This window comes from Buteo buteo, chromosome 26, assembly GCF_964188355.1.
Source record: "Buteo buteo chromosome 26, bButBut1.hap1.1, whole genome shotgun sequence".
NCBI lineage: Eukaryota > Metazoa > Chordata > Aves > Accipitriformes > Accipitridae > Buteo > Buteo buteo.
Window position 1 is genome coordinate 3,471,932 of NC_134196.1, and position 17,170 is coordinate 3,489,101.

At 35.4% G+C, this 17,170-nt stretch overlaps 1 protein-coding gene across 5 annotated transcripts in view; it reads right to left on the reverse strand.

The window, feature by feature from the left end:
* Positions 1 to 17,170, reverse strand: part of CFAP54 (cilia and flagella associated protein 54) — a 110,505-nt gene that overhangs the window by 31,464 nt on the left and 61,871 nt on the right. For all 5 annotated transcript variants that reach the window (XR_012654448.1, XM_075057854.1, XM_075057853.1 and 2 more), the window contains 12 exons: positions 16,551 to 16,665; positions 15,373 to 15,525; positions 14,657 to 14,854; positions 13,661 to 13,748; positions 13,007 to 13,213; positions 11,354 to 11,420; positions 8,976 to 9,158; positions 6,730 to 6,816; positions 5,578 to 5,700; positions 3,341 to 3,394; positions 1,719 to 1,935; positions 1,210 to 1,304 (listed from right to left, as the gene is read on the reverse strand). Coding sequence is in view for 4 of the 5 variants with exons in the window: in XM_075057854.1 (XP_074913955.1) it covers positions 1,210 to 1,304; positions 1,719 to 1,935; positions 3,341 to 3,394; positions 5,578 to 5,700; positions 6,730 to 6,816; positions 8,976 to 9,158; positions 11,354 to 11,420; positions 13,007 to 13,213; positions 13,661 to 13,748; positions 14,657 to 14,854; positions 15,373 to 15,525; positions 16,551 to 16,665 (1,587 nt within the window). In the remaining variant the exon portion in view is untranslated. The remainder of the gene's footprint in view (positions 1 to 1,209; positions 1,305 to 1,718; positions 1,936 to 3,340; positions 3,395 to 5,577; positions 5,701 to 6,729; positions 6,817 to 8,975; positions 9,159 to 11,353; positions 11,421 to 13,006; positions 13,214 to 13,660; positions 13,749 to 14,656; positions 14,855 to 15,372; positions 15,526 to 16,550; positions 16,666 to 17,170) is intronic.

Sequence of the window (17,170 nt, forward strand, 5' to 3'; positions counted from 1 at the left end):
TCTTACAGCTATACTTGGTAATTTTATTCTATACTTCTTACTATGCTTAGTAATTTTAAACAATAAAATAGAATATTAAAATACAACATATCAAACATGTTTCAAGTATTACATTCTTTTCTATACTTTGACAGATCCTTGAGTGCAGTATGTATCCTGAAAGTTCAACTGCAATTTACAGTCTTTCCGACAAAGTTGTAAGAAGCTGTAAAAACCAAATCTAAAAGAAAGTTAATTTTAAATAAAATCTCAATCACAGAGCTCTCAGCAGAATTCAAAAGTAATTCAACGGTTTGTATCATCCAATATCTTTTTTTGACCAGTTTCCTCAATGAATTCAGAGCTCTACCCAAAAAAACCCAAAAGAATAGAATGGTTAAAGAAAAATCAGAAGGGTAAAAAATATGTATCTTAAACAAGCCCCATTCAAATTAATTTAACATTTCTATTCTAGTTATTTTCAAGATGCTGTTTTCAAGCTATACTACAACTTTCAAGTTTCTAGTGTATGGCATATACGAATTACCATACGAAATCATCCTCCATTTCTCCAGATGTATTTTGTACATTACTTTGTTTGTAACAATGGCCAAAAGTAGATACGTCCAAAGTGGAAGATGCCTTTGAAAAAAGAGTATGTCAGCCCTCAATTTTGGTCTTTTTGTGATGCAAAACTGCCAAGCATGAATTACAATTAAACAAAACAAATACTAAATGAAGAAACAAACAAACCAACCAACTCCCTTCAAACAAAGAAGGTAATAAGCTGTGGTATGTTTTCTCCAAAATAAAGTATCAGAAAGGGGAACATGAAAAATTTGTCACATTTACACATGGTAAAGAATGATTTTCCATTTATATGTAGAGCATACTGCCCCAAAGGGTCTCTGACATGTTGTACAGGCGCCAGCCTCTGAAAAATGATTTTATCCTTGAAATCCCATTCGGTCTTTACCCTTGATGCTGAAACAGTCATACTGAGATCTGATCATGACAATATTTCCCAGGGAGACCGTTTGAAAAACTGCACCAAAACACCAAGACTTCATGTATGGCTAGTAAGATTACAATCAGATTAGAAAGAGAAATTTCTAGTCGTCTTACTCATGCCATCCTCCCATCATAATTTCTGTTACACTGAAAGCATTAGCAATGTTTTTAGATCAATCTGCAGTTTCTCAAGCCTTTTTTCCTAAAACCCAAAATTACCTTCAGCATGGCCATATTTAATTCTTCTTTACAGTCAACGAGCTGCACCATTGTGCCTCTTTGTTCCTGTTGTCTTGAATTTTTATCAGTTTCAACTGTAAAATACATTTTAGATGAAATTTCAGAGGTTAACAGTTGGACTTGATGATCTTAAAGGTCTTTTCCAACCTAAATGATTCTATGATTCTAGGTTAATAGATGCAGAACCAAAGCATTCTCAGTAATTTGAGGAATATGCCCCTTTTTTCTCTATTTATAACTGGGACTTTCAATATCAAAATAAGTGAGGAAGAATGGAATACAGCTCTAATAATATTAGAGATATTAGCTAAAAAAAGTTCAAAAATCTTAATGCTTATTATTTCAATAATGACTGATTTCCCCAGCAATATTTAATATGAATATTCTTTATAATATGACATGTTAATGCATATGGAGTTAAAAGTGGAAAATCTATGCTTGAAACAAGCTGTAGAATAAATGCACTTTTCCACCACCCTTGTAATTACCTTTTACATGTGATGCTGTAATTCTGCTTGGCTCCTTCAAGCTGTTGTTATCAACAGAATAGATGTGTTTTTCCACTTTTTCAGGTATATTATTTATTGTGGCAGAAAGGCAAATGATGAAATGCATTTTAGCTAAGGTTAATTTATTCATAATTTGTTGGTTGCACAGCGGCACCATTGTCAAAGACAGACTCCAATTAAATATGTCTTCCAGTACCTACAAAAAAGTTGACAATTGGGACTATTTGAAATGATACATTTTACAGTTTTCTTGTTCAAGGCATATTCTGCTTCTATCAGTAACAATGTTTATCAACAATTAACATTAATATTAGTACTAAGGTCTTAGTCATTATGGATGACTTGCTGTTTTCCTTTCCAAACTTAATTCACCCCTTAGTAGCACTTCCTACAGCCTCAGTGATTAGTTTTCCACTAGAAGGTGGGATGAAGTTATAACTGTTACTCTCAGTTCTAGTTTTACGCATTGTCCATAGCACCCTTTGAGCTAAGGTGGTCGCAAAAAAATACGTAGGTAAATCTGTAGTTCAGAAATCTCAACTCAAAAGGAAAGTCTGTTGCTACAATTTACCCTAACTAGAAGGATTAAGCAAGGAAAAAAATTCTTGTATCAGACCATTGTAGCGTATTTCATAGAATCTTTTTGTTATTCATTATAGCGCCCTTGTTTTTATCTTGATTTTAATATTCTTACTTTAGATTAATAAATTTAGAAGTTGAAAGTCTACAAAAAATCTTTGCAAAATCATAAGGAGACCAATAAGAGCCCCATATAGACTGTGAAGTGTTCAAATCAAAAGCTCAAGATAAAGCACAACTTCAAAATAAATCTGAAACTAGTTAGATCAAAAGCTGTCAAGATAGACATCTCATTTCTGTCTTATAATATCGACTGTTATAGGAGACACACAAGCTTACTGTAAACAAAAGAGAGAAAAGTGGAGGAAAAAAGTGGGGTTTTTTCTACTTTATCAATTTGTTTTTATGGTACAGCTTCTTTTCCACATTCTGCTAACATTTACCCCTACTGGCTCAATGGATCTGTGACAAGGCAAGTGAAAAAAAAATGATTAAAACTGAAAAACGAAAAAGAAGTCATTGATAAACATGTGATTTTAATTAAAATGAGAAATGACTGTTCATTAACTGGTTTACAGATTCACCTTCCCTCCCCCAGAAATAGACTTCAGCCCCATTCTGAATTAGGACAAATCTATGAGGACAGCTCTGATTGATAGAAATTATAAGGCTAGATGACTGATGTTCTTGGTATTTTAGCAGGATAAACACCAGACCCTACATATCATGACAAAACCTGAATAATTCTACTAGTATGCTTTGCACAGACAAGTCACAGATTTGTGCATATTTAGTCTCTCATCTGAAAAATAGTGATAATGGTACTTGCTTCTCCCTTGAAAGGTCAGCCATAAAATTTAAAATTTAGGAAATAGTAAACTGTTGAGGAGAGTATGTTTTCTATTTACTGGTTTTTACTAATAACAAGTATATTTTCTGAACCAAATAATCTCTAATTGATGCCAGACAAATAAATATTTATGTCTAGCATAACATTTTTAGCTCTTTCAGATTTTTTTTACCTGTAAATTTGTAACAGTCAGGAGAGATTTTGAGGAGTCAAATTTCAGTAAGGCCTGTAAAATGGACGAAACCAAAAATAAGTAATATGTTACCATATGAGTATAAAATAAGTGCATTAGCAGAGCAGTGGACAAGTATAGTGCATTTCCAACTATACTTTGAAGGCACTGAAAATACCAACAACTACTCGGCTTCTACAGGCTCTACGTTTCTGAACCATAACCCAAGACCCAAAACTATCCCTATACCTATGCCATTCACCAGGACTATTCAACTTGAAGCAAGGGAAGAAAAAGGCATAAACCAACCAAAATCCTTTTCCAAATTCTAGGAGCTCTATAGACACCAACCATCAATTGTCTTCATGTTCTTTACATTTCTGAATCCCAAACTTAACTCCAGATTTAGCACATGCCTCCTCTGCTATTGACCAGAGCACAGATCTGTGAATGGAATGAAAACAAGAGCTACAAGCCAAGATCAACTTGAGACCTCAGACTCCTTGAGGGCTCTTAAAACAACTATTTCTTCACTTATATATGCTTCAATTTTCTGAACTCTAATCCTAATTCTAGTCCTTGCTCAAAAACCCTTTTCCTTTTCATCAGGAGACAAATCAGTCTACTGAAGGGAAGGAAAAGTCAGAGGTAAAGATCATTTCCAGCCTTTGTCATAACTGAGAGCTCTACACGCCACCGACACTTGGATTCTATGTGGGTTTTTATTGACTCTTTTATTAATTCTGTACTCCAGATGTAGCCCTCTATCATCTCCATCATTCCCTGGAACATGGGTCCTTCTTATTTCGGAAGACCAGCAAGTACTTAGCTTCTACATGCGTCACACTCTAGCCAGACACCTAATGCTGAACCTCCTCTGCTGTTCACCCAAACGCTCACGTGTGAATCCAGTTAGAAAAAGACAAGTCACAAATCAACCAGACCTCAGCCTAACTCTGTGAGCTCCTCAGACAATATACAGACTAAGGAAAGGACTTAAAGATGCATTTTAACCTGACTAGCAGCAGTAAGGAGTAAATGCATTCTACTGTAGCCATGAACAGGGAAGCTTCACAGAAGCAACTCCAGTGAGGATGCTGATAACCCTTAATGGCTCAACCTAGCAAGAATGTAATGGAGCTTGTGCTCTAAGGAAAAACACTAGATTTCAGTTTCTTATCTTCCCATGCAGTTAGTATGAAAGCGTCACTGGCAAATTAAAAAGGTCATCTTTCTTGATAAATATTTTAATTTTACTTTTATTAAATTCCTGTTTAATTTAAAACCTAGTACCACTGCAGGTTGTTCTAGAAGGAGTGCTTGTCCATATTTCTGTTTTTATAAATGCAAACATTTGACATACTATCATAAATGTAATTGTAATTATCCCCTTATTAATTAGCTCCCTAGTGCTGGCACACATACTTTGTCATGGGGTGACACCTTTCCAAAAGCACCACCCAGGTAAGGGAGACCTTAATTACATCTGTCTAGTAATAACTCATTAGATTATTTTGGTATGGACTTGGAAAACAAGGAAAGGCTACATAATTGTTATGGGGGAGGCTTGCCTGATAGCTCTGGACTGTATCTGCCTGCACAGGTATGCTCACAGGTAAGACAAAGCAGCCCAGGTCAATCGTTAACAGCTTTATAACCTTGTAACACATTAGTGATCAAGGTAAGATCACCATTTGGCTTCAGATATGGAGAAAATCAGAGAGATTGACCTGCTGTGATGTGACTGTTAAGGCTCTGAGGGCACCAATAGCTCTTACTGCCCAGCATCACCTGGGGGTCTCCCCACGCTGCCCAGGTCCCAGGACCCCACGTCAGCCCCCCAGGACCATCAGTCCCTGCCCCAGTGATGCCACAGCAGGGCCGGTCTCCAGCTCCCCCTCAGCTACCCTGCTCCTGGCTTTTTTTTTTTTGCCATTAATGGGGCAAGAACTCTATCTATATTTTTTATCTCTACATATGAAATCACTCATTATTTTTCCAGCAGTATATTTGCATCACTTACTGTATAAAACAGACAGCATGCAGGTTTCAAAGTTTATTTTTGTTCCTGCTGTTCAGTGAGAGAAATTAATGTCATTCAATACCTACTATTTGACCTGCCTATTGAAAGAAATTTGGAATTTTTTAAGAATATGTAATAACCTGCAGATGTTGAGTACGTGCAGCTTCATGAAGAGAACTGTTACAGTTCGATGTTATACTTTAATGCTGTTTACCTTCATTTGTTCAATTTTTCTGTATCCTGCAGGTATTTTCCATGGAATTCTCTCTCCACAGTTAAGCAAAGCCAGTTCATGAAAGGCCTCCGTAAAAAATCCTATATCTGTAAGTACTTTAACCTGTGAAAAAAATAACACAGCCCTTGATGTAAATAATTTTCAGTTATTCTTTTTGCTCAAAATAAAATGTATTCAAAGGTAGTTTTCAAGTGGATTTGGCTACTGAGTAGTAGTACATTGATGGAGAATGTTCTTCAATGGAAGGAAATCTTTGACATTTTATAGTAAATAAGTGAAATCTCAAAGATGGGTCTTTCACTTTGAGAAACAAAAGTGAAAAAAAAACACAAAAAGGTATTCTTCAAAAACTTGCTCCTGACAAAGGACAAGAACTTAATTCATCTGGCTAGAGCTTTGAGCGTCAGTACAAGATCAGCCTCTTATCAAAATCTGTTTCATAGATTTTATTCATCTCAGTCTTGCAGTAGTCAGCTACTCTCCCTAACCCATACCAGCGTTTCCTGAAAATACCTAAAACCAATAATACTTTGACTCTTACTTCAAGTTAGATTCCTTTTAAAAAAAGGGATTAAAAAAACCAAAACAAAACCAACAAGCAAACATTAGTGAAATGACAAAAGTCTGTTCCCAGAAGTCTGACAGCCTGGTTCCACCATGATACTGATAAATCCAGAAGTGAACATTGTAGACAAAAAGTCATTTATGTTTTGCACTTAAGAAAACATTTAAAAGAACGGTGGAACAAGATAAAAAAATACCAAGTAAAAAGTTTGGATCTGAGAGGAAAAATCTTATGATAGTATCGTTAAGGAGGATGCTCATTAAATGGAGAATAGGAACAAAGGATGAAAGTACTTAACAGTCTCTGTAGGACATGAACCGTAAAACTGTATAAATAACTCTACGTCCTACTAAAATTGAGAATATAAACAATAATGGCATTTAGAAAGTAGTCCTATTCTACAGTCTATTGTGCTAAGAAACACTAAGCAACAGCTGGACTTTAAAGCATTACTTTTCATAGTAGTCATATATGAGGAAATATTAAATTTACTACATTAAACAAAGAAATTAAATGCTTATTTGAAATACAATGTACTGTCATAAAAAGAAAGTTTGTTTGATTACCTTGAAGATTCTTCCTTCAATACACTTAGCTGGGTCCTTACAAATCTCAGAAACAATGTATTGGTATAATGTGAACAATGGTAAAATCTATAGGAAAAAATTAGGTCATCTAGTTATAAAAGTCATAAAGGGTACAATTATAGAAATGTATACTGCAATTATATATCACAAATTTGTAGATAATATAGGAGTACTGCTTTCACTGCCACATACCACCACTACTTTTCTTACGCTCTATGAAGGATGAATGTGTTGAAAAGTTCTTCAGCTAGCTAAAGCTAGCCCCTTATACTACCTTGTATGTGATTCACAATGTAGAAACTGAAGTTTCCCCAAATTATTCCCTGTCTTCAAGACAGGGTTTTTTACTATACCATTAGTGAGTAAACCTACTGGAAATATATTCATATAAGGAATTTCTAAAACTGTCTGCATTTTGATGCTATAATTTTTTCAGTATAAGCAACAGAATAATAGAATTCTGTAAGCTTTATAAAATAAACACAATTAAATCCTGCAACTAAGTGAAACGATACCAGTTGTAAAATAAACTGGATGGTGATGAGGCTTATGGACAAATTTATTTGCATTCATTTCAAATTGAAAGTTTTTGTAGGGGCAACTAACAAAAAACATTTTAAAACTGAGTTCTAGTAAAGTATACAAACACTGTATTTATTATTATATAATATTTCAGAAAAAGCAGATTCTTTCATAACAGATGTATTTGTTTATTGAAAATAAAAGAACTTCCAAAATTTAATTACTGTTCAGCTTTTACATTTTTCTTCACTTTGAAATGTCCCGGAGCTTGGAAAATGTTAACAGCATTGTTACTTTTTTGTCAAAAGCACTTTTAGTTTTCATAAAGTAGCTTAATACTTCTGAATTTGGATTAAAAATGCTCAAGGCAAATGTTTTGATTGTACCCATACAGTTTCCAACTGATATTTGAGGTAGTTCAACAGAATTAGTCTTTGAAGTTTTACTTTTAATAAAACTTGATTCTTGATGTATTTTGATTTAAGTGTCAAATCAACTTAGCGCCCACCATCCAAAACATCCCCACACATTAAGCATTCAGTGGAAATGAAGCTCTCATCCTGCTGAAACTGCAATTGCTCTGACCACGATCTATGACCTGGATCTATATTCTGCTAGTACAAGTGTAGAAAGAATCAAAAACGTGCACGGCCACGTGAAGCAAGCAGTGAAATTAAGTGTCCCTGCCTCCAGGTGACTGCTCCTTGATCTCACTTGCTCTCCCATAGCGAGGGCAGTCAGACAAAGCTCAACACCAAAGCGAACTCCAGTAACGCAGGATGGTGGGAAGAAGCAACGACAGGCGGTCAGACAGACACTTAGCCTGAAGTTCCAGCAGAAATCAATGCAACGAATGGCTCGCTGACAAAAAGGGTGTAATCCTCCTCTAACTCCTCTTCCATCTCTACCCCGACCTTTCTCACCCCCCTGCCGCCAGCCACGTGATCTTTTCCCCTCCCTTGCACTGGCTCTGCCACTCGCAGGACTTTTCAATAAGTCGATTCAACTCATTAAAGCAGGAGAAAACAATCTACTTTTTCTGCTGGGGAGTTTTCTGTCATGCTGAGAGTTGATTTATAGAGGTATACGATAATCGCCTGACATGAAAATCTGTTAGAGCATACAGCCCCAAACGGGAACAGAGGTAGAATTGCACCTTTTTCAGTACTAGTAAGCAATTCCATCTATTTATTCTAATGTACAGCACTGCACCTTTGAAAGAAGTTCTATTAAAGTGGAAGTGGTCAGTCATTAAATGGAGGAAATAAGCACGTGATCAACATAAGAGGGAAGCTGTAAAAACGCTCCATACAGAAGAATAAGAGAATGCGAGAAGGAGAAAGGCAGAAGGGACTTTTATTTACTGAATGTGGAAGTAAAATTATTGAAAGCATTCTGGACATACCGCATTTAAAGTAATTCTCAGTACCGTATATTTCAAACTCTATATAACAGGAAATTTCCTCTAAAATGCCTAAGCTAAGTGGACCATGTATTGTCATCTTCCTGAATAAACAAGTATCCTCTATATTCTAAAAACTGTAGGCAGCAAGTTATACCTTGCCTCTATCACAGTGCCACAGAACCTAACCATACAGGTATTTTGCTAGAGCTTCTGAGCTATCTCATAAGTACACTCACACACACACAAAAAAGACTCAATGTCTTAAAATTAATTTCCAGAGTATAAAAGTAATACTTACTATTAAATTTTGTTTTGCACAATGTAGTTCAAACATAAGAAAATTCAGACTTGCAACTACAGTAGAGATATCAGCTCTGTAGCGATCAGAGAACAAGTCAATACCAGGAATAAGCATATTTGTTTCATATTGTGCAAAGTCACAGTCAGATGTCGGATGTGGAAGAGAAACTCTAAACAGGGTCTGAAAGTAAAAATAATGAACTACTTGTGAAAAGAAGTATAGGCATTAGTGAAACACTATAATAAACTTCAACCCTTGAGACTCATAAATGACTTCATAAATGAAACTCAGTCAATGTCTTAAGTATCCAGTTTTTTCCAGATAAACCCATGAAAAATCTGTTTTAGAAAAAAATGCTTTATGTGTGACCTTGAAGGAGGAAAAAAGAACAGGCTGTAAATAGTCTAAGGACAGCATTTCATAGAACAAGCAAGAGGAAAACTAATCTAGGTGTAGAAAAATAATCATGAAAGATTCCTCAGCAAATACTCCCCAGATAATGAAAAATCTTCCTAAAGAGCAAATAGCGTTTCTCTCAGATTCCAAGTCAAAGCATCCCAAAGAAATCTCTGGAAGCACTGGAAAAATACCTAATAAATCACTAGGGGTTCTCACAAAGACTTCTTAGATAATTCTTAGGATAAGCCTCTGATCAGCAGACAGAAAGAACTTGATAATTCTTTCAAACATCTCCATAGTCAAGGAAAATGCATAGGAAAAATTTGAGATGATTCTGGGGGTGTGTTCAAACATTTCTTTACCAGTCCGAAGATGTTTCATGGAAAATGTCTTCCATAAGAAGAAAAATATTTTTATTTTCCCCACAAGCTACGAAAGCTAGTTTGATTTTACTTAGCAAGTCCTTGCCCCGTCATCACCTCAGCCATTGTTTCTGGGAGAGTTGCTGACTTTAAGGCCAGTTAAAAACTAGCTCCACCCTAGTTACACCTTTAACTAGGTCAGCTAGTGCAGCTTAAACCATATAACTTAAAACTGATGTGAACTTTAAGGAAGTAACTTAAATGTTCCTCCTTTGAAAAGGGAGAAGTGCTAACATGGTCTCTGATGTTGGATATTCCTTCCCAATTGTGTTTATCTTGCTGTAATTAGCAATGATATGCTAGAGAAATATGCATTTACATACTCAGATCTGAGATATTAACAAGCCTACAGCCTATACCAGAAGTGGAATTTAAATAAGGTTAGAAAAGCTTTCCAAATCAAGGAAAAAATTATGGGCTTGAACTTCGCAAGATACAGTGACAGTAATTGATTATATTTTTCAAGACACTCGCCCTGCAAGCTGCTCCTATCCCAATTAATATCAGACCCACTTCAGCCCAGTCACAATTATTTCTACCATTATACAACTGGAGCAAATACTTACTACTATTTCTGTCAAAAGGTGGAATCAAAATTGTTCAGCTTTGTACCACCAGCAATTACAGTGCTAGAAGCTAGTCAAAATTCTCCTTTACCTTTAATTCTTCAACTTGTTCTCCCTTTGCTGAACTTAACGAGGTTTTAAACATAGCCTAGCACAGGTCACACAGTCACAACCATGGCTGGCACAAGATGTTAGAAAGTGGCATTGGTTTGTTTTGGAAGAAGCCAGCTAACTTCCCGACGCTGCGCTTGGATGAGTAAGCGTTGACCCCAGTGGAGTATGACTGCCAGAACACTTGCAGTTCTTTTTCCTGTATCACTTTTGTTACTGGTATCTTAAAACTTCCTTTTAAAAGAAGTAAACTTAAACCCTTTTTTGCTCTACAGCTGGTTTCTGAAAGTTTGCAAACTTAATTTTAATGATCTTATTTTCTTTGTAAATGAAACTGAATCATTTTGACTATCCTCTATTTTTAGAGCAAACTTCCTACAAAGCTGCGATTTTAGTATTACAAACCAGTATCTTTCAATGCTAAAAAAGATTAAAAAAATTTCTTTTTCTGAAGAGTCTGTTCTCCTGGTTGAAAATTTATGACAATCTGTGAAGACTGTGTACAGATCTGAGAGGGAGCACTCTGCTATTGTTGATGCCATCCAGCTCTTCCTAAGCAGAACACTTCAAGAGAAGAAAAATGTATTTGACTGCCAAATATTTTAGCCATCTTCACTTTTCAGTATTTCATTATTTCTCTGCGACACTAGCCTCTTATTGAAGTGATAATTTTTAGGCTATAACACAGGAATAATGTTAAAAAACAGAGAATAAAAACATCTAATCTCATGTGCATAAATTGTCAATTACCTCTGATCTCCAGTTTTCCTTTAGAATCAAAATGAAAAGAGAAATATTTTAATAGAGGGTTATTGAGATTTAAATTTTAAAAGCAATTTGTCAACTTCACAAATTCTAACTGAAGTTGTATTCTTACCTTAAAAAGTATAGCAGAAAAATAGCAGTATTTAGTTCTTAATCTCATCTTTGATGTTGTTATATACCTAAAGTACAACAAATAATAAGAAATAGGAATGTGCCCATCAATACAAATTATTCAAACTCTTTTTTTCTATTTAGTATAATAATGATACTAACATAATCTAGATGTTTTCCATATTGGAAAACAGCTGCCTGTTCTGTAGATAGGTGCTCAGCCATATCATGCAAAGAAAGAAGCATTTGACCAAAGACAGACCTAGACAAAGGGAGTTGTCTAGATTCTCTTTAAAGTAAAGGGAGAGAAACAGGCAATTGAAATGCAAAACTCATCTCAGAACAAACTAGATAGATAAAGCAGGTCAAGCAACTCACACCTTAAAAATGGATTTCCTTCCATAAAGGAAGCCTAAGATAACTAGCACCTGTGGACTTTCACGTGGTAGGTGTCTAGATAGATTAAATGAATCCCACACAGTACTTCATCAGAGCTTTAAACCATCTGGGTAGTAGGGTACTTCTCAGATCTACAATATTAGAAATCTTTAATACAATATTAGAATCCTTTAATCTGCATTTTACAGCCTGAGACTAAATTGCTCTAGAAAGAGCAACTCAAAGGAAAGATGTTTAACAGCCCAAGTCAGGTCTGAATAGAAAAAGATCTGCCTGAGGGAGAAGCCAAGAGGAGAGCTCCCTCCAGATCCCTGTCAGGATTTGGAATGCACATATTAGCAGTAAAGGGATAGTACACAGTGCAGCAAATATGTGCCACAAGCCCCTGTAAAAGCAGCTAGGGGTTGGGTCTTGCCTAATGGGACCCAAGACTGCACCACAGCTCAGAATTGGAAGAGCTGTGGTTTAGGATCGACTTAAACTCAACTCCTTTTCCTCTTGGGTGCTAATTCTGAATGTGGCAATGCCATTTCATCCTGAAATACCCATGCTAATACTTTCAAAGCTACCCTGGTTTACAGATATTTTACAGTGCTATTAATATGACCTGCTTCTCAGGTAAGACAGGTTACTCCGATGAAGCTCTGCCCTTTCATGGGTATAATGCTTCTAAGGTCATTTAGAGCTGGTTTAGATATTTCTAAATTTCATATTTTGTACATTTTTATATTGTACAATACATTGAGAAACAGCTCAGAATTACATCCATAGTGTTTTACCAGCAGTCAAGGAGTACTGGACAGAAATATTTATTGATGCTAGACTTTAATACAGTAATTCAAATTTCATTTAGTTGTAATTCACCAGAAAATGAGTACTTTAGGCAGTAAATCTGCCCTCAAGATACATTAATATTTAATATGTGCAATGACTTGGGAGATGTGATATTTCAATTGAAAATCAATATGACCATAAAATCCTTGCGCTTATGACTTTTTATCATTTTATTTCAATGATCTCTCCATATAATATACAGCTGCAATTACGATCAAAGATGAGCACTCAAGAAAAGGGAACAAACAATATTCTCCAAAAGACCAACTTTCTTCCTGAAAGAAAAAACTCCTCTGCTTTTGATGAGTCTTTTTTATAGCAACTCCTTAGTGGTTTTACTTTAGTTTCAAGTTGCTTACTGTCCTGGATGAGCAATTTGTTTAAAATATGAAAGAAGTACATATATAGATAAAATACTTACTGAGCTATCTTGGCCACTAAGACAGCTGCATGTAAACATCCCCAAACTCCAACCTGAGAAAGAAATTTCTGACTAATATCAGTTGATCTTCCAACTCCAAAGCAGTCTGTAGCATTTTTTAGAAAACCTAACTCTTGCCAGTTGTTAAGAGCATCAGCAATGTTGAGTGTTTCATCAAGGGCTTGACACCAATATTTAAAAGCAGCTCTGTAACACATAAAAAATGTTCTCATCATATTGCTGACATTTTCCAAAGTGGAAGACTCGCTTCCTTTTACCTTTATTGCATGAGATATAAGAAATTCTGATTAGGTCAAAAACTGAATTACAGTTTCTACAATACAAAAAGATACCATTCCTGGTCAACAGACTTACTGGGACTTATACTAAAATTCAACTGTCAAGCAATAGATATTACTTCTTAAAAACACATAGAAATGCTTAATTAGTTTGCTTAATTGCAATTAGCTAGCTAAGAAAAATAAACAATTTCCAGAACAAAAGCCTCTGAAAATATAGCTAATAGTGAGTTAGATGAAAGAAGTTACATGGACTTGAGGACAGCACAAGAACTTACAAGACAGGTGAAGGGTTTATGAATACCAATTAAAAAATAACGTAACAATGCTCTTTTTTAATCCAGTAACTATATACCTTTTGTTTCCAGCGTAAAAGTGAAGATTTCCAAGTTCATGTAGAGCCTGAACTTTGAGGTCTCTCTGGTTGTTTATTTCAAGGATTCCTGTTATTTATTTTTTAATCAATTAGAAAAAAATATTGTCACATCATTAAATCAGTCACTGAATCGTGAACAAATTTTGTATGAGAAGTAGACATGCATTCAGATGTAATTCAATGCATGAATATTTTTGAAAGATTTATTAGGCTTGTATATTTTACACTCAAATATAAAATTTCTTATTTCTACTAACTTTAAAAACTAGAGTAGGATGTATTTATGGACCTGTTTACCTAGACTTTTGTATTTTTGTTTTTTCAGACCTGTCAAATTTCTTCCTCTTCAAGAGATAAACTGGGAAGCAGGCCACTGGCCCTGCTAAACAACACTGCCTGCATACAGCAGAGTAGCCCTATCCCTGGCTCGTTTCTGGATCCCTTACTTCTAATAAAACCACTTACGGCATCTGTTGACCTGCTACACTTCACCTATTTTGTCATACGGCAAAACCAGGTAGTAGTGCTGAGCTGTAACTGTATGAGTAAAGCCCTACTAGAATGTAAGATGTAAGCCAAGCAACCAGGTCTCATATTCAAATGCACAGAATCCAAAAGGTCTGTTTGGTAGGAAAAAAAAAAAAACCACACTATCATGGAATTAAAATTAATCCGCTAAACATTACACTGCAGATTTTTAATTTGGGATTCATCAGTATTAACACCACTGAAGTAATGCTTTTTCATAAGATGACATAACTGTAGAGGTTATGAACCAACTAGTGGCTTGTTTAAGATCTAATGCAGATTTTCTGAATCAACAGAAAGAAGGTTGTCTATTTCTAGAAACCAGCTGTCAGACAGTTACTGCTGTCTGACAGAGGAAAATAACACTGGAATAAACATATATGAACACACATAGGCAGAATGATATTACATCTTAGCTGTAAACAGAAATTTATGAAAAAAAATTACCAATTGTTTGTTCATAGGAAGAGATAATTACTGAAAGCTGTGACTGTGGTATGGGTTTACTCTCAACCATACAGGAGAAATTAAATTTTTCTTGAGAAAGGTCACGTGGTGTTGGTAGAAATATCAGTTCATCTCCCACATTAAATTCCAGCCTTCTATTTGAAGAGATATGACTGCTGATTGCTCTTCCAGCATTTTCTAGACCAGAACAGTGATTTATATGATCAGTTTCAAAAAGTATTATGCTATTTCCAGCACCACAAATATTTCCACACCACATTACTCGAACAAATATACAACTCCTGTGTACTCTATTTTTATCTGGTTTCCTATGCTATGATTCTGTCTGCGTGTCTCCTAATTAAACTCATTGGACATAACTCATTGGTCAGTGCAACCAAATGAAAATATGTGCTCTGTTAGAGGAAATAAACTTGGGAAGATCTGCCAGTCAGTCCTCTGACAGAGGTTTGGCTGCAGAGAGACAAGTGGCACAGCTGCATGACAAAAAAATTTACCATCCAACTGTGAGACACAAATCATAGGAAATCAGGCTTAGAGCTTGTGCTTACAAAATGTCATATGTAACCTTATGTTTTTTCTAATTGTCAATAACAACTAAAACTTGAATTAAAAACATCTATTCCTTTCACTCTTTACTATTTTAACTGCATATACACTTTATTAAGTGAGAAACACTACAATAAATAACTCACCTTGTGTGTGTGCAAGAAATAATGAAAGCAGTTTTCTGCTGTGTCTCAGTGCTCTGCTGTGATATTTAGATTTTTGTAGAGTTTCTCTAAAACATTTCAGTGTATCATTCACATCAATAGGTACATGAACTAGGGCTTTTGCTTGACTGTGATCTAAAAGGAATTAATAATTATGGAAACAATTTTGCATTACATAAATACATATTTTTAGTAAATCACCCTGCAAAACATATATTTAAACAGTTCCACAACTTCAAAACTAAAATATATTAACATAATTGTCACCTCTGTTTCCTGTTGGATTATGAATTAAAGCAAAATTATTAACCACCAGGAACACTTCTGAGCATTTACATCTTTTTCATTGTTACCTTTTAGTTGTCACGTCACATCTGTATTCCCTGAATTCCATCTGCCCTGGGCATGCCTCAGCTCAGCTCTCTGCTCTGAATTCTGGTGACTGAAGTCTGGAAACAAATCTTTTACTACAACTGCCAATCCTATTTACTACAATTACCACAGTTTCTGCGGACTAAACCTCTGAGTTGGCATGCTCTCTCCACTGAATGCATAATGTTACCTGCTCTCCTTACATACAGCATTATTTATTGTTTAATGACTTTCCTCAGCTGAATTCAACACAAAGCCTTGTGTGCAATGCATTGACATATCTGTGATAGGAGGAGCTATGCTTTACAAACTTCCATTAATGACTATAACATTTTAATCCTGACTGAAAAGCACAACTGGAGGTAAAAGAGGTGTTTTGTCACCTTATAGTTCACTTCAGTTTTTCTATTGATTCTATGGATAACAATGCATGCTCACATTAACTTCTGGGTATATTGCTGAATATCTAGCAATACTGATGGAAAACTGGGCCAAGACCACCAAGCTCATTCAACATACTGTAGGTCATCTGGCATCTGGATGACAACTGCTTTTCTCTGCTTTCAGATACAGTCTGAATATATTTGGAAAGGTCTTGACAACATTACTACCCATCCAAAATATCAAGGATAATAATCTGAAGACAAAACTGAGTTTATATTAGAAGAAACAGATTGTAGGAGCAGTGGAACACTTACAATAAGGAGGAAAAAAGAAATAACCCAGTATGAAAAAAAGGAAAGGGTTTGGGAGAAAAGAGAACTCATGAAACTGAAATGTGCTCTGACCTGTGTAATCATTTTTCATCTCAGGATAGAGAAAGCATCCAGGAAAAATCCGTTCACTAGCAGAATGGGCCACAGGCAGCTGTAATTTCTGCCCTATGTAGTTTCTGCAACTCATCTAAAAAGCAAGTTTTGTTTCATAATAATTGAATAATATTCAGAAAAATCAATGTTTGGTGCTTAAAGTTCAGTATCTAAATACTCAGTCATATGACAAAATAAAAGAGGACTAATTTACAAAGACACCAATGACCCATAACTAGTACCCTTGTCAGTAAGAGGTGAAACATTCCCAACAGCTAAATATTGGATATAAGTGTTCAGATGTTAATGAAGTAAACTTGTATCTTATTTGGTATTTGCCATAATCACGAGCAACTCGATGTTCAGCAAATATTTCACATTTTTTTGCGTGGATAAATGCATACTTGCAAAGAACCTGTCAGTATAAGTATGCCTGAAGAGCACACTGCCTGTAAAGCACAATGTAATGCTGCATAGGGCTATACAAAACAGCTCCATGCAGATAACAGCAGCCGTCTAACCCTGTCAGAGAAGCAAACTTCCAGACTTCTATAAAGGGCTAATCCAGCACAGACATTTTATTTTGCTAATGTAGCTAC